At 37.3% G+C, this 22,381-nt stretch overlaps 1 protein-coding gene across 1 annotated transcript in view; it reads left to right on the forward strand.

Annotated features, from left to right (window-relative positions):
- Positions 1 to 22,381, forward strand: part of ranbp10 (RAN binding protein 10) — a 65,338-nt gene that overhangs the window by 8,285 nt on the left and 34,672 nt on the right. Inside the window, exon 2 of the mRNA XM_022204540.2 lies at positions 13,400 to 13,511. Within this exon, the coding sequence (XP_022060232.1) occupies positions 13,400 to 13,511 (112 nt within the window). The remainder of the gene's footprint in view (positions 1 to 13,399; positions 13,512 to 22,381) is intronic.

A 22,381-nucleotide genomic window follows, 5' to 3' on the forward strand; every position in this document is an offset into this window, starting at 1 on the left:
ATTACTGCTTTCTAACTTATGGTAGGAGTTCATTCCAAATCCGTCACCATGAGGTTTTAACCCTCATCTGACAAACTGCCCCCAGGTGATGTAAGTCACGGCCTGGCAAAGCTAACAGAACTTCATCATCTGCAAAAAACCTGACACGCAATCCTGAGGTCACCAAAGAGGACTGGACATCCTCCAGTCCTTGGCCGTGCCTTCGAATTCTGTCCTTGGAAATCACAAACAAGAATAGATGACGAAGCACAACCTCCATCATCCATTGAGGAAGTCTGACAAAGTGCCAGGGATGAAGACAAAGGTTTTGGTGGCGTTATGCAAAGGACCTAATTGCTCATAGCAACAGCTCCAGTTGGGCCACTTCAGGACACCTTGGACTAGTTCAAGTCCATTAGACACTGTGCTACTGTAATGGACAATCAAAAAAGATAGATAAAGCAGTGATAGAAGTTAGAAATCTCAGCTATGAGCTCATCAGAATTGCAGCTTAGTGTCTAGTGGCTGCATTTTTGTGTCATGACGCTGCTGAAGGTGGAGTTCTTTGTATGAGCCTGTTCTGTGATGTATTTTGTCTTATGACTGTAGATCATTTCTACAAACTGGTGTCATAGTAAAAGCACAGAAGGCTGTAGTATGAAGCAACGTTAATGTGCTGGAGAGGTTTGTTGAAGCTGAAACCAAAGTTTTAGATGTCCTCTTGGTGATGTCGTCTCAAACCATCACAATTTTTGAACAAATTGCTACATTGAGTTAAAATGTGTTTCAACCATCTCTGATATTTGCCACATTTTAACTCAATGTAGCAAAAACTTTCCAAGACAAAATATTTTTTAAATTTCCTTGTTGCTCCATTTTCTTTTGCACTTTGAAATTTAAACCAGTGGTTGAACCACAATATCTCAGGAACAACACTGCTGCTATGTTGGACAAGTATCTCAAATAATCTCTGATTGTGGAGGAGCTGAAATTAAAAAGAAAAAAAAATGAAGCTGTCCTGAAAAGACCCGTCTTTAAGGTCACATTAACAAAAAGAGTGATAACGCTGAAGTCAACCAGGGATATTTTTTGGGCCATAATGCTACAAGTCACAATAACACAAAACAAAACAAAGAATGCTCAATACAAAATAAATATTTTTTTAAATATTTCAAATTCATGCATAATTGGAGATTATTTGACCTACATGTCCAGCATGAAAGATTCTGGATCAATGGCATTATGTGAAATAACAGTGAATATTTCACGCTTTTATCTGTAATGAATTCTGAGATATTGTGATTTTTAACATACTCGGACTCAAATTTCAATGTGTGAAAAAAAATTAGGTCGAAAGTAGGTGACTGTCTGTTAAAAAAATAAATAGATTTTTTTAAAGACAATGTATCTCAAAGTATTTGATATATCAATGTAAAATTTCATAGATACCATTTTCAATATCAATAGTTTCTGATTACAAAAAGTTTCAAGCAAACCAGAGATGTTTGATGAAGGTTTAAGGTAAAATTACTCCATGGTAACTTCTCCTGGACAGCTAAAGGAGCATCTGTTTCAGATTTAAATTGTTTGTAAGAAGCGCCAGCCTTTTATGAATCCGTTTCCTGATATTCTCTCTGAGTGATACAGAATCTTAGCAGAGGGAATACGTTGTATTTGCAAACCTGCATATTAGTAATCCTACTGAATGAAGCCGTGCAGCTGAAAGAATCACATTGTAACAGGATCCTACATGCATTCAGTTGGTGATTTAGAAATTGCTTAAATATGTTTTTATATTTGGTTCTGATTTGTTGCCAAGTCCATTTTACAATGCTGGTATTGTAGCTGATAGAGCACAGGTTAGAAAAATGAGGCTATCTCTGTTTATCACAGAGAATATACAGTCGTGCTCATAAGTTTGCATACCCTGTAAAATATGTACCATTCTTTAATGAGCAGAGCGAACACAGTTGCGTGACAATAAATCACTTTGTCTGATCACTAGCCGCAAACAAAAGCAAAGTTTTTCCATGATCAAACATATTTTATACAATAAAGGACCATATTTCACAAATTTTGCCAGGGTTTGTAAACTTATGAGCACAACTGTATAACCAATAACACTAATTTTACTTCAATGTGGCTGAAACTTAAATTATTTCCATACATCCTTTATTATGGGACAGCGTCAGACCTTAATGCTCTAATTGAGCATCATGTTAAAATGATTTAATCACATTTTAATGGAATAAATTCTTATATTCTTCATAGCTAACCATTAAAACAACCTGTTCCTCTTGGGGCTGCACAGTGGCGTAGTATTCCAATCTTTCTGCATGGAGTTTGCATGTTCTCCCTGTGCATGCGTGGGTTTTCTCTGGGCACTCCGGCTTCCTCCCACAGTCCAAAAATATGCTGAGGTTAATTGATTATTCTAAATTGCCCGTAGGTGTGATTGTTTGTCTGTATATGTAGCCCTGTGACAGACTGGTGACCTGTCCAGGGTGTCCCCTGCCTTCGCCCAAGTCAGCTGAGATAGACTCCAGCACCCCCATGACCCTAGTGAGGATAAAGCGGTGTATAGAGAGTGGATGGATGGATGTTCCTCTTGGGTAAAGTAGGCGGAATGTAATGGGTCCATTTTGTGCATATGACAGGTTAAATTTTCCCTTTTTTTGAGCACGCTCAGAGCCTGATAAAGAAAAACTGGTTACCAAAGAAAGTTGATAACAACCATTGTATTACCTGTTATCTCTGAGGGGTTTTAGGTTTTGTCAAGGCGGCTAAAGCAAAGAAAGTCCGATATATCAGACTTGTGTTGTCGTAACCTCCTGTTTTTAGATATCAGTAACTCCCTCTAAACCATATCAACATGCTTTTTATGACTTCAGCCTCTACTGGAGCTCAGTTGATTCCAAAAATACCAAATGATTCCCCTTTCATTGACAGTCCACATGATTTACAGTCCAGTTGTTATTGTGGCACATTAAACCTCTGCTGATGCTTCCTTTGATTCAGTTCTGAGGCTGAAAACTTCCAACCGTCTAATGTAAACCGTCAGTGTGGCCGACTGTGACTGATTTGTCTTCTTAACCCTCGTGTCGTCCAACGGGTCAAAATTAAGTTTAAAAATGTAGGGGGAAAAAAACAAATTTTCACAGTGAAACTTCTAATGTCAACATTTTTTAACATTTTTGGGAAATCTTTGAACATTTTTGGTGGGAAAAAAAGAAATGTTAAAAACAAAAATGTTTCTTAAGAACATTCACAAAAAAAAAAAACTACCAAAATCCAGCGAATTAGAAGTTTTACTGATATATATGTAATCACTTTAGATATTTTTAGGGTTTTTTGAAGATTTTTGCTTATTTTTTGAAAATATTTGCAAGAATTTTCTTGCAAAATTTGGGGGATTTTTTTTTTAAAATAAAACTTTTAAGAAATTCTTGAAATTTTCTTCCTGAAGGTTTTGCAAATTTTCAGAAATTTGGTGAATTTTTTGCTGAATTTCTGGAGTTTTTTTTTTTTTTTGGAGAGAAATAATATTTTTTGGTGCCGGTAAATGAAGACAACAGGAGGGTTAAATATTCAAAAATGATTATTTACCCTCGTGTCGTCCTGCAGGTCAAATTGACCCGTTTCAAAGTTTGAAAATGTGGAAAAAATATAAAATTTTATGTCCACATTTTAAACGTTTTTGGGAAATTTAAGAACATTCACAAAAAATCAACCAAAATCCAGCAAATTTTGTTAGATTTTGGTAGATTTTTTTTGTGAATGTTCTTAAAGAAAATATTAGAAGTTTTACTGATATATATATATATATGGAATCACATTAGATATTTTTAGGATTTTTTGGGAAGATTTTTACTCATTTTTTGAAAATTTTACAAGCATTTTCTTGCCAATTTTTTAAAATAAAAATTTCAAGGGAAACTTTTAAGGAATTATTGGAATTTTCTTCCTGAAGGTTTTGCAAATTTTCCGAAATTTGGGGGATTTTTTGGCAAAATTTTTGTTTTTTTCAGACAACAAACAAAATTTTTTGGTGATTGTAAATGAGGATAACAGGAAGGTTAAGGCAGGCAGCACATTAATATTTGCTTAATTAGATACAAAACAGAGGAGGGTGAACTTATTTAAGAGGCAGTCACGTTTTACATCTGTTTATGCAGAATATGATACACAGAAGTCCAAAACGCTGCTGGTTTCAGAGCCTACGCAGCTGCCAAAATCGTGCCGCAGATCGAGTTCCATCGTAACTTTTTACGAATTTCCCTGAAGTTGAAATTAAGCAGAGCCATGCTGGAGAATACCTCGAGGCTTCGCTAACACAAAGCCGAGGTTCAGGAGGTTGAACAGGTTTACGTTGAGTGTTCACGTCGCAGCGTCTTTTCCCCCCAAACCCCAACTGCTTCCAGCCAGGAGGCCCAGCACCATTTATGGTCACTCTGCCACCAGCGGCGTGTCTGCTCGGGGCCTGGTGGCACATTTCCAAGCACTTTAGGGTGGAAGTGCTTTCATATATACAGACCAATTTCATTTTATCGACCGAGAAATAAAGCTGCAAGTTGTGCCGTTTTAACAGGTGCCGCAAAACCAATAGGAGTGAAGGACAGAGACGTGATCACAGAGTTAAAAACAACAGATTGAATAAGTTAAAACAGCTGAGCGAGTGTGTAGATTTATTACAGCGTGAGCCTTATTTATTTATTTTTTATAGTTTAGCCACTCTGTAGTAATAAACATTTCAGTTCTGGTAAAAACTGATGCCAGATCAGTTTTACATCCATCCAGGTGTCACAGTCTGAACACTAAATCTGTTTTTTTTGTTCCAAAGTGAAATCAAATGACACAGCCAACACTCATAACAGAAAGGAGACATTTTCCTAAAGATATGAAAGAAAACAAACCAGGCACATAACACTGATAAAAAGCCAAAAATAAGACAACACAAAGAGACACATAATGATGAAAACGAAACAAATAATGAATAATATGAGACATTAATGATAAAAGCAAGATGCTAAACAAAAAAAGCAAGACAAAATGATACAAAATTTGACTAAAGACACAAAACAAGACAAAAAGAGCCAAAATTAGACGAATAAGACACCAAAATCACTAAAATGAGACACAAAAATCAGTTTCACATCCATTAAGGTATCACAGTGTAAAGTATAGTATATTATTAAAATGTGGTTGTTATAGTCTTATATGTGTAAGTGTGCCATCTGTTACATTCAGACTGGAAAAATGGTGTACAGTCCACTATATAGTATGTAGGTGTACGTTTGGTGAGGATTGTGTGATTTGATCAAAAACTAAGAGCTTAAAAGCAAAATCTGCTGATACAAACACCAGTCTCACATGCACAAAACCATATTTATATAATACTCTCTTGAATCTGCCCTGTATCTGCTGTAAACCTGTTGTACTGTGAACATACTGAGATCAGTTAAGGCTCTCAGCTCTCTTGTTTTGTGTCTTCATATTTTGTGGAGATAACATTTGTCAAGTGGCAGGGCCATGCATTGACATGTGGCCTTCACCGTATGTTGCATTCTTTCAGAGTCAGCAGAGCAATAAGAACAGGAAAATCTCCTTTTTGCAGAGGTGGGAGTGCTCAGACACTGGCCTTTAATTTGTACATAATCTCATGTTGTGTTTGTAGAAAGTGGAAGCAGATACAAAAGTTGATGGATCTGTTAAATGAGCGGATAGTTGATATTTGATTTGGTTTAGACGCATTAATTCCACCAAATACAAGCAGGGTGATTTGTTTCAGGCCATTCTCCTGCACTTTCAACGCAAATACATCATTCTTTCAGCCAAAAACACAGTATTTTCTCAGCTTTGACGCTAGCAATGATGGTCAGAAAGAGGTGGCATGAATGCAGCATTAAAGGTGGGTTAGCCGTGTTTTTTATGGGACACTGAGAAGATATTTAATAATAATCTTTAAGGATGAAACTAGACTTCTGTACATCCTTTTGAAATATCTAACTAATGATTGGAGACTTCAGCCAATCACATCTTTTCACACAGATCAGGTGGGATAAATTAAGACCTGCAAAGCCAACAGTGGGTATCAGACAGACAGTGGACTTAGATTGCCTATTTTTGCTCAGATTTTTTAAAAAATTATTGCAATGCAAACCTGGAATCAACATTCCCAACATGTTTCCACACAGAATTTAATGTACAGTACAACGCCTACGAAAAAACTGTGACTCTTCGTGCAGTAAATGTTTTGCTTCCAACATTCTTCATTTGTTTTCATGCATGCTCTGTGTGAACACAGACTGCATTTCAGCCAAAACAATCCCTGAATTTTTGTCACGTTAACATGAGTTGCATTTGAGTCACTCATAGCTTCATGGGTACACGGAAGAATGTTGAATTTTTTGTTTTAAGCAAAATCTAATTTGTCCCAAGTGTTTTTTTGACATTTTTTTTTATTTTGATGAAATATCACAGTTTTTGGCTGATATTTGGTTTTCTAATGGAACAACAGGCCACAGACGAGTAGTTCAAGGACTGTGTGAAAGTTGAATTATTCTTTCTGACTGACATAAATGGTGTAATTTTATCAGTTTTTTCAGACGAGAACATGGTGTTCAAACCCACTGCCAGGTTTTGAGGTTTACAGGGTTAACTTGTACTAAATAATACCATAATCTCTGTTAGCATCTGCAGTGTTGAGGTGTTGCAAGTGTGCCATAATCTGTACAATGCTGCATTTGTGTACGCAAACATGCAACATGTAGCTTTGCATGGCATTCTCTTGTCTTCTCTTTTGTGTGTTTGTGGGTACAGCCACATTAATATTTTTTCATTTTAAAGTGGTGTTTTAAAAGAATGATGATCTTTGTCAAGTTGAGCATCATTTAAGTACACAGTAGCAGGACAGTATTTGTACTTGATTAATCTACTTACTTTCTCTAATAATCTGTTACACATTTTGTCCCTAACAGTTAAAAAAAAAAATCCCAAGAAGACATCAGCCATCCAAACAAGACCAAAAAAATATTACATACATTAAATATAAGATGCTTTAATCACCAATTATTAGATCAATTCACTACTCAAGTATTCATTTCAGAACTTAATTGGGTTCTGAAGTGAAGGTACAAAAAGTAGAGGTTGGTTGGTTATAGAAAATAAAACATCAGTGGCAAAAGAAAGACCCCAGATTTGTTTAACTCCACAGCAGCTGCTGGAATAAAGAACAAAGTCTGTTGTCTACTCTATTATCTAAACTGAATTAACTGGTAATCGATGCTAATCTCTTTATTTTCTTCCATTACAAATCAGGACACAAACGCAGTCATTGTTTCAGAAAGTGTATTTTTCTGCCCATCCATTCAGTTTCAAGCTATAACGGGATCTGCAGCTTTTCCAAATGTCTCGCTTTTAGAGATCCTGCAGCGCTGGATATCTGTGGACGCTAGGTGTAAATATGTCAGTGTGGATGTAGCCTGGGTCTCCTCAACCAGTTTATCAGGGGCTCCTATCAAAACAATCTTGAGACGGCTCTGGCCTGGATTTGTTCACCTGTGAGAGAAACTGTAGAACTTTAATGACATTGATCGCCTCCGTCAAGTCGTATTAGAGGTCAAAATGTCCTCATGTCGCAAACTAATTCCCTCATGCTGGTGATGCAGCGCTCTTTGCTTTTCAGCTGCTGTTGACGGGACGCTGTGGCCTTTGTTGTACTTGTTGTTATTGAGCCGATAGATTTTGCACTTTTCCCCCCGCTGGTGCTCAAAGATAGACCCCGGGGTGGGATTGCTGATATCCTAGTAAGCAATTAAGGGCCTCGCAGCGCCGTGGGTTTGAGAAGAACAGAACAGGACGTTAACCTTTGATCCTTGACCTGTGCTGGACAGATCTGATGTCTCACAACAGCTGAAATGTGCTGCTGTTGCCGTTTGTCTTCGTTATTCTGCGAAACAACATGCTGACTTTTTTTAAATTTAAATGTAGCTAATGGGGGGTTAATGGCAGTTAGACGCTTAATTTTGTGCCTGACAATAAGAATATTCAACCCTCCTGTTGTTTTCATTTACCAACACCAAAAAATATTGTTTTCTTGTCTGAAAAAAGCCAAAAATTCTGCAAAAAAATCCCCACATTTCTGAAAATTTGCAAAACCTTCAGGAAGAAAATTCCAATTATTTCTTAAAAATTGTATTTAAAAAGAATTCCCCAAATTTGACAAGCAATTTCTTGTAAATATTTTCCAAGAATGATTAAAATCTTCTGAAAAAATCTTGAAAATATCTGACATGATTACATGTATATTAGTAAAACTTCTAATATTTTCTTTAAGAAAATTCACAAAAAAAATCGCTGGATTTTGGTTGATTTTTTGTGAATGTTCTTAAAGAAATATATTTTTTAACATTTCTTTTTTTTCCACCAAAAAATGTTCAAAAAATTCCTAAAAATGTTGAAAATGTGGACATAAAAATTTATTTTTTTCCCACATTTTCAAACTTTGAAAAGGGTCAAATTGACCTGCAGGACGACACGAGGGTTAATAATCATTTTGGTGCTACACGTGAATACGAGGACAGGATTTAATGTCAGGCCTGTCATCTAGGGTGATGGTAGTAGGTGCAGCCGTTTCACCTTCCCATTTATGCAGTTGTAAAAAGACCTGTTGGCTCACTGAGGACTAAAAATAGATCAATGAATGCTGCTGCAACCATTGGACCAGACAATCACACACAAACACACACATGTACAGGCATGTAAACACCAACAAGGCTTCACACCAGAAGCGGAATCGGATGTTACTATAAACCGCAGTTCCTTAAGCTGCCATTTTTGTATATTTCATGTATCATTAATGCAATGCAGACCCTAATATGGTGCGTTTTAGTATCAGTCATAACATCTGGGCCTGCAGTTCACGGAGTAAGAAATCACTGCTAGCATAAATGTTGCATAAATATTTTAAATTGCAGTCTGCCATATTTAATTATAGAGCAGAACACTGAGCTCAGTTTCTTTCAGCAGCGTGTTTGATGGTTACTATATGTCCCAGCTGGCTGCATATTAGCGACTGAGGCTACCGTGCTCAGGCTGCTCTCACCAAAAAAAAAAAAAAAATGAACACAGCAACAGCCTCAAGGTGTCTGCTGACAGCCGGTTGCTTCGTTTAAGGTTACAGCCTATCAACATTTCATACGTACACACACGCTAATGCATGGCTCGCAGCGGCTTGTTATGTATCACGACAGGTGAACTCGTCAATCGTGTGATAGCATGTAACAGAAAGACACACACATGCTTAGTGTCGAGGCCGGATTGCCATTATACAACGCACTACTGAACACGGTAGTCTCTCTCTCTCTCTCTCTCTCTCATGACCCGGGGGATTGCATAAGCAGCCATCTGAATATAGAATGACAGACAGTAATGACTGTTGTGCTTGAATCTAATTGGTCCAGACACAATACATGAACCCCATGACCCTGTTGTTTACATCTTCGCCACAGAGCTGTGAGTCTTTTTCCTTTTACGCACACAAAAATCAATGCCGTTTATAATCCTATTGTGGCAGAGTCACCTTAACAAAAGTGTGGATCACTGATCATTAGCTTTCATTGTGCTCTGGGTCTCGGTATCATCGAGTCGGAGTGAGATGCGACTGTCTGGGTAGAAAAAGAAAAATGACAAAGAAAGAGTTGTTCATCACAGCTTCAGGGAATATAGAATGAAAAAATTGAATCAACATAACCTGTCACATGACTGCCAAGTGACCACAACCACTGTGTGTGGCGGGCGTGTGTTTTCAAACCGAGAACTGGAATTTGTTGTCAGTCATGTGAATGCATTTCTTTTATTTTTGACGTACTTAAATAAACAAACAAGGGATCGAGAGAATATCCACTTGGCTAATTATCGGAGCAGATATTCTGCATTTTCTTGTCATTTAAAAGCACTATCTTGGCTCTTATACCCCTGACTCTCTCTGTCTTGTCTTGCTCTGTGTTCTCAAGCAATGACCAGCCCACATCACTATTTAATAAACAGCCAACCAATGGTGAGAGCTGTTGTTTACAGAGACAGATGAGCACATTTGTAGAGCGAGGCACACCGCAATCTTACACAAGTAAGCCCAGTTTACCTATTACACTAAAAACGCTCGAAAAACTCATTTGTTGGGATCAAAGCAACAGCAACTTATTTTGCTGGTGGTGCTAAGCTAAAGCTATACTAAGGCTAACACTATCTGGGGTACCTGTAACATCCTCCTAATAAGAGGTTAGATTAACTAACTGGTGGAGACACAAGCTACAAAACTTTCTAAGAAGCAAAGCACTCGCCACAAATGAGAAAAGTAGCTGCTTTACAGTAACTAAGGTATACAAATGGCCAAAGAACTTGGTTATGCTAGCAGCTAAGTTAAGAAACAGGTGACCGTGAAACAGCATCTGAAAACAACAATAAATAATGCTTTTGAGGTCTTGGAGACTTCTTTTGCATTTAACTGTCAGCTCTTGGGCAGAACTGACTTCAGAATCTGTTTTGCTGATGGTGCTAATCTAAGGCTGTCACTAAGAGGTTTGCTGTGCCTCTTAGCCTGTGGCTAACGCTATCTAGAGTACTGTAATATCTTCGTAAAGTAAAAATAACTAACTTGTACAGACAAAACATGCAAAAACTTGACAGCAGCCACGGATTACCTTGAAACAGTGTCTGAAGACAAAAGCAATTAATGCTTTTGGAGACTTATTTTTGCATCAGACTATCAGCTATGGGGCTGAATTGACTTCACTTGTTAGCGACACTAGTGGCTGAGGTTATGCTAACAGCTAATGGGCTTGGTTGTGCTAGCAGCTTAAATAGGAAACAGCCACAGTTGACACTGAAATGGTATCTGGAAAACAACAACTAATGCTTTAAGATATGGGCCATAGTGGGCAATAAAAGTGATAGAACAGTGACAGATTAAAAAAATGTGCTGTTAATGTATAACATTGAATCTACAATGGTTCAAAATATCAGTTGGCAATCTTTCCTGATAACTGGCAATCTGTATCGGCATTGGAAGTAGAAGAACAAAAACGGACTGCAGATAAAGGTGATATACTTGAATAACATTACAATGAAAATGTGCCTTTTCAATGAATTTTTCAACTGAATTATCAATGCATGTAGTATTCCTTTCTGGTGAAAGTAACTACACTCCTGAATCAGAAGCTTGTGTTGGAAGCTCAGAAATACCTTCTTGTAACAATTTTGCATAACTGTCCATCAGTCTGACATCAGCTAGTAGAAATTTCTGACTACTCCTCCTGGCAAAATTCCTTCAGCTGCAAGATGTTTGAAGGCTTTCTTGCACGTGCTGCCCTATTTCAAATCCTTCCACAATCTTTCAGTAGGATTCAAATCCAAGGTTCGACAAATCCGGGTCTCCATTTCCCCTTTCTGAGCCATTCCTTGGTGGATTTGCTGCTTGGAGGATCATTATCCTGTTTCAGTTCTACTGTCAGACAGATGGGCTCACAGAATCTTCAAGCAGCCTTTGATATGATGCAGAATTCTTAGTTGAGTCCGTCTCTGAAGCAGCAAAAAACCCCAAACCAAACATTTTCACCAGTGTGCTTCACAGTTGGTATGAGGTTTTCCTGTAGAAAAACTGCATGTTTGCTCTGCGTCAAACATGTCTACTGTTACTGCGGCCAAACAACTCTCTTTGACTCATCTGTCCGCAGCTTTGCCTGCATGTTCATTGACAATTTCTCTAATGTTCTTTTTGGAAAGCAAAGGCTTCTACCTGGCACTCCTCCCATGCAGGTCACATTTTGTGCAATCTCTCTTCAACTGAAGACTCAGCACTTTGATACCAACAGAACTTGTGGTGGAACGCTTGGGTTCTTGGAGATTTCTTTTTGCATCAAACAGTCAGCTCTTGGACTAAATTTGCTGCAGATTCTAGATGTCATAGGTTTAAATATGACAGGTTGCACTGATAAATGTACTTACTATTTCCCTGTATCTGTTTATTCATTTAAAATGCAATTATGACAAAATAATGTCAGCTTCATCCATCATGATATTGGCTCAAATATGTTTAAAAAGTCTACATTTTAATGTTGTAAACATTGGAATGCTAACATGCTAAATGGTAACAAGAATGAAAAATTGTCTACATACTAAACATTTGGATGTTACCTTATAATGCTAAATGTTAGCGAGAATAAAAATGTCCCCAAGTTAGCAAGATGTTTAACATATTAATAATAATGGATTAGATTTATATAGCGCTTTTCTATTCAGGCATACTCAAAGCGCGTACAATGGATCCATTATTCATTCACTCACACATTCTCACTCTGGTGGTGATAAGCTACATTTGTAGCCACAGCTGCCCTGGGGCAGAACCAATCCACGCATACGGCCCCTCCAAACACCACCAACACATCCACACACCAGGGTGAGTAGCCGCACTGGAGGCAAGGCGGGTAAAGTTATAGCACATGACTAAGCGAGAGCGGGAATCGAACCGCCTACCCTTCGATCATTGGACGACCCGCTCTACCACCTGAGCCACAGTTGCCCCAATACTAACTACGAGCATGTTAGCAAGAATATAATTGGCTAAGCATTTGCCAAGTGTTGTCATTCCTTAGACATCATCTTTTGGACAGGCTAAACGTTGTATGCTAAAAATTATCAAGCTAAATGTTAGCAAGAGTCAAAAGTTATGTACATGCTAAGCATTTCGATGTCCACTTAAGATGCAAAATGTTAGTGAGAATGGAACATGTAAACATTAGGGGTAAACATTAGGTTCACATGCTAAATGCAAAATGTCACCAAGCTAAATATTAAGATGGTATTTAACATACTAAATGTTAGCGAGAATAAAAAAATGTCATCAAGCCAAATACTAGGATGATATTTAACATGCCAAATCAAAAATGTCACCAACCTGTATCTGTTTTTCTATTTAAATTACAAAAATGACAACATAATGTCAGTTTTATGCATAATTTTATTGACTCAAATGTGTTTTAAAAGTCTAGATTTCTCATGAACTTATTTGTACTGTTTGGAAATTATGATAGAAGTTGGTACTCCCTGAATGTTTCAATTTTCTACTTCTACATGTGAGGGTTTTTTCTTTTTTCAGAGAGCAGAAAGTTAAAAGCAGCATAGAAACTCGCTGCATTGCTGTCAGGCTCATTCACACCACCGAGCTGAAGATGCTAAACACCCAGTTGGTGTTGTCATACATTTAGACAACTCAGACTCTCAGGGTTAAACAGCTTCTCTCAACTTTGGTAGAAAATCAGTTAAGAAGCACAAATCATCATTTTAAATATCAAATGAGGTCTTAGAGGACAGCTAGCATTATGTTACCATATTGTTCATGAACACTTTGTCTTTTTTTTTGCAGGACATGGAAAGAATCACAAGGACGCAGCATCAGTGCGAGCCACACACCCAATCCCTGCTGCCTGTGGGATTTACTACTTTGAAGTCAAGATTGTCAGCAAAGGTCGAGACGGGTAAGCAGATACAACTCCGTCAAAGCTTTTGTGCTCATGTCTTGTGTTGCCATGGAAATTTTTTCTATCCCCGGGCTACTCATAGCATTTTCAATGCGCCCAAACAAAAACACAACTGCATTAACTTGCAGTATTTTCCTTTTATTGTATGTATGTACACTGTGAAGTCTCAGATTCACGCTGGGTCCGCGGATCACTGCACTGCTTTGGCTGTTTTCTGACAATATTTTCAAAGGAGCCAGTCTCATGAGAGCAAAGTTCTCGTCCAGCGGATTTTAACTCATCCACACGCTGATTTCTGGGGCAGTTATGAGCTAAATGTGCAAACTGACAGTTCTGCCAAGAACTAGTGTAATGCAACAGCTCCTACATACCAACTTCTAGTCTGACTCCTGCTTCCCAAGAGGACACTTCTACGTTTATTGTTAGACATAAAACTAGTCGTTAAAATCAGCAATAATTTATGTAAAGTTTAATACGTTTTAGTGCTACAACTAAAGATTTAGCAAGGTGGCTGTAGAAATGGCAATGGTTTTCCATATTAATATTTGCTAATGAGCGCTTTGCTTCTTTTCATCAATTCAAGATTTCTATTCAGAATCCCTGAATTATTTCTACCGCAGCTGTGCTTCGAGATTAATATATGAATTGCACCTTTGAGCTGCAATATTGGGTTCAATGTAAATACTGTGTTAGCTAAGATGCAAAATGGAGCACATTCACGCATAAAGATGGTAACTTAACATACTATATGTTAATGGGAAGGAAAAATGTCCATCCATTCTCTATACACCACTTTATCCTCACTCGGGTCGCGGGTGGTGCTGGAGCCTATCCCAGCTGACTCAGGCGAAGGCAGAGGACACCCTGGACAGGTCGCCAGTCTGTCGCAGGGCTACATATACAGACAAACAATCACACTCACATTCACACCTACGGGCAATTTAGAGTAACCAATTAACCTCAGCATATTTTTGGACTGTGGGAGGAAGCCGGAGTACCCGGAGAAAACCCATGCATGCACAGGGAGAACATGCAAACTCCATGCAGAAAAATCCCAGGCCTACCCCGTGATTTGAACCGGGACCTTCTTGCTGCAAGGCGAAAGTGCTAACCACTACTCCACTGTGCAGCCGGAAAAATGTCAACATTCTAAACATTTGGAACTAACTTAACTTGCTAAATGTTAGCTATTAGAAAAATTGTCAAGAAGCTAAATTTTAAGATTGTGACTCAATGTACTAAGTCGCTAAAATAAAGATGTTAGAATGCTAAGCTTTATGATTCGTAACATACCATGCTAATTTTTAGCAAGAATAAAAACTATCATGAAATTAAACCTTTGGTATGAAAGATGTCAAGATGCTAGGCTACCATCGAAACCTAGCATGCTACATGTTAGAAAGAATGAAAACTGTCAACACAGTCGTTGGATGCAGTTGGATGTTAGCTTAACGTTCTAAATGTTAGAATGAACAGTGTCACAAAGTGCAACATTAGCTTAACATGCTAAATGTCAGCACAAATAAAAAATGCCACCAAGATAAACAGTAGGATGGTGTTTACATGCTGAATGTTTGCAAGAATGAAAAATGTCAGGTCACTTAGCATTTGGATGTTAACATGCTGAATGTTAGCCAATTAAAAATGTCACAAAGTTAAACATGAGGTTGACATGGTAAGCGTTTGTGAATGTGAAAATGTCAAGAAGCTAAACATTAGGATGTTACATGCTAAAATGTTAGCAAGAATGAAAAATGTCAACATAGAAAAAATATTAGAATGTTGCTTGACATGTTATTGTCAGTGAGGATGAAAAATAGTTTACACGCTAAGCATTTGAGCCATATCTTAAAGTTATAAATGTTAGCAAGAATGAGAAATGTCAGGACTCTTAGCATTTGGACATTAACATGCTAAATGTTAGCTAATTAAAAATGTCACAAAGTTAAACATGAGGTTGACAAGGTGAATGTTTGTGAAGACGAAATGTCAACAAGCTAAACACGAGGAAGCATTTAACTGGCTAGAATGTCAGCAAGAATGCACAATGTCAACATGGAAAACATTAGGATGGTGCTTAACATGTTATTGTTAGTGACAATGAAAAATAATCATATCTTAAAATGATAAATGTTAGCAAGACTAAAAAATGTTAAAATGCTCAACACTGGGATGATATTGAACATGCTCAGTTTTAGCAAGAATAAAAAATGTTGATGTGGTAAATGTTTTAATGCTAACATGTTTAATGGACGTGAAGTTAAAATGCTAAATAAAAAAAAAAAGCTAATTTGCCAAACATTTGACATGCCGAATGTTATCATTCCTTAGACTCTGCTATATATCATCGTATGGACAGGCTACACATTGTATGATAAAAGTTGCCAAGCTAAATGTAAACGAGAATCAAAAATTATGTAAATGCTCAGCATTTGGATGTCAACCTCAAATGCAAAATGTTAGCGAGAATGGAACATGTTGCAGAGGTAAACATTATTTTCTCACGGTAAAGGCAAAATGTCACAAAGTTAAATTTTAAGATGGTATTTTACATACTAAATGTGAGCTAGAATAAAAAAAATGTCATCAAGCCAAATATTAGGATGATATTTAGCATGCTAAATGTTAGCAAGAATAAAAGATGTCACCAAGCTAACTATTAAGATGCTATTTAACATGCTAAATGTTAATGATAATGAAAAATGTCACTAAGCTCAATATTGGGGCGATATTTAACATGCTAAGTGATAGCAAGAATAAAAAAATGTCCCTTATCTAAATATTAGGATCACATTTAACATACAAATGCATAAACAAAATTTGATAAACACCTGAGACATGCCAAGTTTTATCATTCCTTAAACTCATGCTGTATGTCATCGTTTGGACAGGCTAAAACATTGCATGCTAAAAGTTATCATGTTTTCCAAATCACCTTGATTATTATGTTGATATGTTGACAGCAAATGGCTTCAATGTTCAACAGTGTAGTGTTACATCCATCAGTTAACATCACACATCAAAGTTATATGATTATTGATAGATTTGTAATTAAATGTAGCAGGCATTACATCATTGTAGTGATTAATCTGGATGGCCTACTTTAACTTGTGTCATTGTCAGCAATAATTCTGCTGTTCTGCGGTTGTATTTTCCACCGTAATGTGTCTTGGTGTGAGCGCTCTGTCTTTGCTCCTCTTTGTTTCTTGTGATTCAGGTGAGGTCAGACCTTCCTGGGTCACTGCAGTGGTTTGCGCATTTGTTAACTTGCTTCAGCAATATTTTCCTCATCCTGAGTCCGCAATAAAACTGCAATCTTCATGTCACCGGTGCGAGTTTGTTGCCAAACACAGCAGTGCCTTCGAATATGTCTTACTACAAATGTTTCAGAGCCAAGAAACAGAGAGCTGCATCATTAGTAGCAGACATTTAAACTTTTGTTCGTCTGCTGTGTCGGTGAAAATAAGGGATGCTACCACCCAAAAATGGCAGCTTTAGCAATAATTCCTGCCTCATCAGATCCGGGGGGCAAAGCCTGACTGTTGAGACTCGACGTAGCTGAAAAATCAAACGCTTCCTCTGAGCTGCACCAGAATTATCTTAATGTGACATTTGACCCAGTTATTACATCTGGCTCCTCATCGGCCGCTATGGGACTTGATTATTTAGTGGATAACACACACCTGGGTCAGCGTGGCAAATCTCCTTAATGTAATAAGAAAGAAAAGTATTTTTTAAGGAATTATTGAGAATTACAAGAGAAATTCAACATTTTTTTTGATCAGTTTAATTGAGAATAATGCACATTTTTGTTCGTGAAATGGTCAGAAATAACAGGAAAGTGCAAAGAAATGATACACACCTGGGTCAGCTTGACACATTTCGTCAATGTAATAAAAAAGTAAAAACATTTTTTTAAGGAAGTATTGAGAATTAAAAGAGAAACTCATTTTTTTAACCATTTTATTTGATTGGGGTTTCATACAATCTAGAATAATGTATATTTTTGTTCATTACATGGCCAGAAATAACAAAAATGAAAAAAAAAAAGACACACACACCTCAGTCAACTTGACACATTTCCTTACTGTCATAAAGAAAGAACATTTTTTTAAAGAAGCATCACAAATTAAAAGAGAAAATCATCATTTTTTTCACCAATTTAGTTAATGGGGTTTCATTTAATCATGAATAATGCACACTTTGGTTCATAAATTGTCCTAAATAACAGGAAAATGCAAAGAAATGACACACACCTGGGACAGCTTCACGCATTTTCTTAATATAAGAAGGAAAGATGATTTTTTTTAAGGAAGGATTGAGAATTAAAAGAGAAAATCTATATTTTTTAACCAGTTTAGTTAATTGTGGTGCCATTAAATTGAGAATAACACACACTTTTGTTCATTAAATGGTCAGAAATAACAATATGTAAAGAAATAATGCACACCTGGGTCAGCTTGACGCATTTCCTTAATTTAATAAGGAAATAGGAATGTTCTTTAAGGAAGTATTGAGAATAAAAACAGAAAATCTGTATCTTCTAACCAGTTTAGTTAATTGGGGTTTCATTTTATTCAAGAACAGTGCACACATTTGTTCATTACATACTCATAAATATCAGTAAAAGGTAAAGAACTGACACACACCTGGGTCAATTTCACACATGTCCTTAATGTAGTAAGGAAAGAAGTATATTTTTGAAGGAAGTACTGAGAATATAACAAGAAGTGCAAAGTTCTTTAACCAGTTTAGTTAATTGGGGTTTCATTTAATCAAGAATAATGCACACTTTTAGAAATAACACAAAATGTAAAGAAATGACACACACCTGGGTCAGTTACACAAATTTTCTGAATGTAATAAAGAAACAAGAACATTTTATAAGGAAATATTGCAAATTAAAAGAGAAAATCGATATTTTTTAACCACTTTAGTTAACCGGAGTTTCATTTAATCGAGAATAATGCATATTTTGTCAGAAATAACAGATAAATGCAAAGAAATGACACACACCTGGATCAGCTTGACACATTTCCTTAATGTAGTAAGGAAAGAAGTATATTTTTTAAGGAAGTACTGAGAATAAAACAAGAAGTTCACATTTTATTACCAGTTTAGTAAATTGAGGTCTCATTTAATCGAGAACAGTGCACACTTCAGTTCATTAAATTGTCAGAAATACCAGGAAAATGCATAGATTTATGTCGAATAAAGTAACGCAGGCTCATTGTAGCGCTGGAAAGTGATCAGAAAAAACTGTATTTGTTGGCAGATTTTAGCAGCTTAACTCTGCAGGTAGTGGTGCAGTAGGCTTGCTTATTCACAGCTGTCACTGATTTATCTTGTACTGATATGTTGACTAGAGGGAGATGCATAAATATTTAGTTTATGCGGTGTCCTCTTCAAAATTAAACCAATCCAGGTACTGTTTTGCTCAAGATGGCAGCCAGAATAGCTCCTATTGCACACTGCTGTCCAGACGAATCAACCTGTACATGAGAAAAGTCAAAGTCTATGGAGAAATGAACGACTACAGGTCTTAATTTTTGAATTACAGCATAAGTAAGACACATTTCAGCCCGCTAGCTAAAGCATCTCCTGAGATTGATGCGGTTGTGGATCAGTTGTCGTGACTCCACAATCGTTTCGACCTGATCACTGCTGAAACTTTCCTCTGTCTCACCAATTGCATTCTCAGGTTTCATAATATTACTGCTAACGCTCCCCTGGTTCCAGTTGAGCAGCTCGGTGAACAAAAGTGTGGCGTTTAAAAGACATTAGTGATGTGTTCAGCTGCTATCACCCAGATGAGCCGAGCTGCTCGACTTCTTGAACGGCTGAGAAACGCCAGACAGCAGCAACAACATGCCTAGACCGTGTTAAAGTTGCAACATGACATTAAATGCAGTTTATCGCAAGAGCTATACCATTCATTCCTTTCATTCTTGCAGGGCTGTCGGAGGCCGTGGGTCAGGAGTTACTGCATGAGTCGTGCCATGACATTCCACTGTAATAACATGTGCTGTGCGTGTACTGTATATACAAGTTACAGCGCTGAATCTGGGCTGTAAAACGAAAACTAAAATAAACGCGAATGTGATAGTGACTCCCAGAAACCAAACAAAACCATTCCAAGCGCTAAAGCCTCACAGTCGCTCAAACAGCAGGGAGGGAAAGCCTTCCAGTCTAGATGAAATGTGAATGTGCATATTTTGGAATTCAGAGAGCTACAGACTACAATCTGATGATTTGAGTTATCAGCAGGGATGTCCTGGATCAAAATTTCATTCGGGATGGTGACGACACGTGGCAGTAAGCCTGATCACTCCACATATGGTTTATTTGACAGAAATCAGAGCGTTTTTCTCTTATTTCTGAACATTTGATGAACAAAATGTCTGTAACTCTTGAGTAAATAGAACCCCAATTGACAAAATGGACAAAATCAGAAAAGTAATTCCTATTCTTGTCATTTTGATGCTATAGATTTTCCATTGGTGCTTGTTAAAAAACTCTTTGGGTGTCACTAAACATTCCTTTTATGTTGCAAAAACCCTGATGGTTTGAGTCTGTCCTTTGATTTCAAGTTAACTGTAAAGTTAATTTCATGATGTCGATGTAGTACAAACTAGTTGATTTAGCATGCTAACGCTAGCACCAATTCCCAGTAGATAATCCCTTATGGTAATGTTTTCCTTCCGAACACCATTTTCAACCTTCTGTATGCTCACTGTGTTTGTTTTATATCATAAATATAGGATTTTTTTGTGGGTGTGTAGACATGGTGATGGTAAATGTATGCTCGACACACTTTACTAAAAAACAATCTGTGTATTGAATAGATAGGAAAACACATTATATAAGAATATTGGGGCTATTTTTGTGAAAAGTAGACCAAAATAAACACCAAGCATGTTCTGCATATACAAAAGTTTTGGGAAAATGAGTATAATTTGAGCTAAACATGAAAATTTAAGTGAAAAATCATTATTTAATGCATATGCTTTCTTCATGTTTAGTAGCTCAATTCAAAATACTGTTCTTGTTGAACTGTCAATGGGAAAAAAATGTGCTTCTGAAAGTGTGTGAGTTTTCACTTTGTGCATATTGGTCACAGTGGTAGGAGCTTTGAGTGAATGTTAGGTTGAACAGTCAGACATTTAGCACGGAGCTTCCAGTATGTCTCTAAATTTAGGAGAGCAGAAAATTTCATTGGTTTGATTTCAAAGAAACAATGATTGTGAAGCAGTCTTTTAGAGGTCTTTTTGCCTTTCAGGTTGCTTTCTCTTGTCTAGCTTTAGATGGGAGTGTCAATCTGTCATTCGGTTTGTCCATAACTTTGGTAGAGGCTGGAATATTTCTGTGACTGTTTGATACATTGCCAAAGTTTTATATATGCATTTGTGCACTCCAGACAATGAAACCTAGTGATTTTAAGAGACATTTTTGTTCTTTGGTCAGCCCTTTCAACAGCTATCGATTGTAGTCGAACTGATGCTGACACTCGTGTCTCCATCATGATGAGCTCCAATACCTTTGGTGATAAGTACAACAACACAACATTGTTTTTCCAGTACACAAGGGTCAGTGTGATGTAAATTTTATTCTGTCTATTTGAATATAAATTACAAGTGAAGGAAGGGCCTCAACAGGTGTAGCAAACCCTTAAAAGTTCATGTACTCTGGAAAGTCGAAAACAAAACAGACATACGAGATCTTCCAAAGATTTCCTTCAAGAACAGATTCGCATACACATATTGTGATATGGTTTGCAACAAAAAGCCTCATTTCATTAATAAAACTGATCTCAAGTCTGTGGGCGTCAGTTAGGGCTGCACGATTATGGCCAAAATGATAATCACGATTATTTTGATTAATATTGTAATCACAATTATTAGTCACGGTTGTTCATCATGTTACAGAAAATATCTGTATTTTTATTGCACTACTTTTAAGCAAACAATATATGAAGCGTTTTCATTACAAAATTAAACTTTAAATAAGAATAAATGATAAATAATAGTAAAATAAAATTTGCCCAAGAATTTAAAATTTACCAAGTGCTAACTGAAAAAAAGTGCTATTCAGAGTGCAATCACAAAGTGCAACTCAATGGAAACAATTGCACTTTGGAGAAATAATTGCGCGAGGGGATCACATATTTATTGTCCTGTGTTTTCACTATTTTTTTGAAGCCCTCGTTGCTCACTGTATTTATTGGACACATGTCTTTGGCCAAATAAAACGATATTGCGGCCGTTATCTCTGTGTGTCTTTGGGAGGTACCTGGATACGGTGTTGCCCGATGCAGGGTCACTGTAATGGTTGTCTGGGTTGCCGCTGGACACGGCCGGGGATTTTGTGAATCAGTGTTAGCTTTAGCCTTCATGCATTCCTCGTATTTGCGTTTGTGATGTTTTTTCAGATGGTTAAACAGATTAGTTGTGTTACTGTGCGGGGCAGACACAACTCTGCTACACTCTTTACATGTGACTTGTTCTTGTTTAACGTCACTTGCCCTGAATCCGACAAGTCCAGACGATGGATGCTGATCCGTTTGGAGGCACTAGCTCCTCACCATGATGCTCCTCATCTCCAATTGCTGCTGTACTTTCTTCTCTTGACATGACTCTCTCTCATCAGCCCAGTCCACTGAGTGATTTGAGGTTGCCGCTGCAGGGTGCACTCGCTTGTTATTTAGGCAGCTTAATGAAGCCTTAACCATGTGTTCGCCTCCTGGTGGTTGGCTGACGACTGGTTGACAAGGCGCTTGATAAGATATGCACCAGAGCCCGCATTTTAAATGTAGATATCGCCAATGATCAGGTTAATTTAATTGTGGCAGCCAAAATCGTGATCACGAT

This window comes from Acanthochromis polyacanthus, chromosome 8, assembly GCF_021347895.1.
Source record: "Acanthochromis polyacanthus isolate Apoly-LR-REF ecotype Palm Island chromosome 8, KAUST_Apoly_ChrSc, whole genome shotgun sequence".
NCBI lineage: Eukaryota > Metazoa > Chordata > Actinopteri > Pomacentridae > Acanthochromis > Acanthochromis polyacanthus.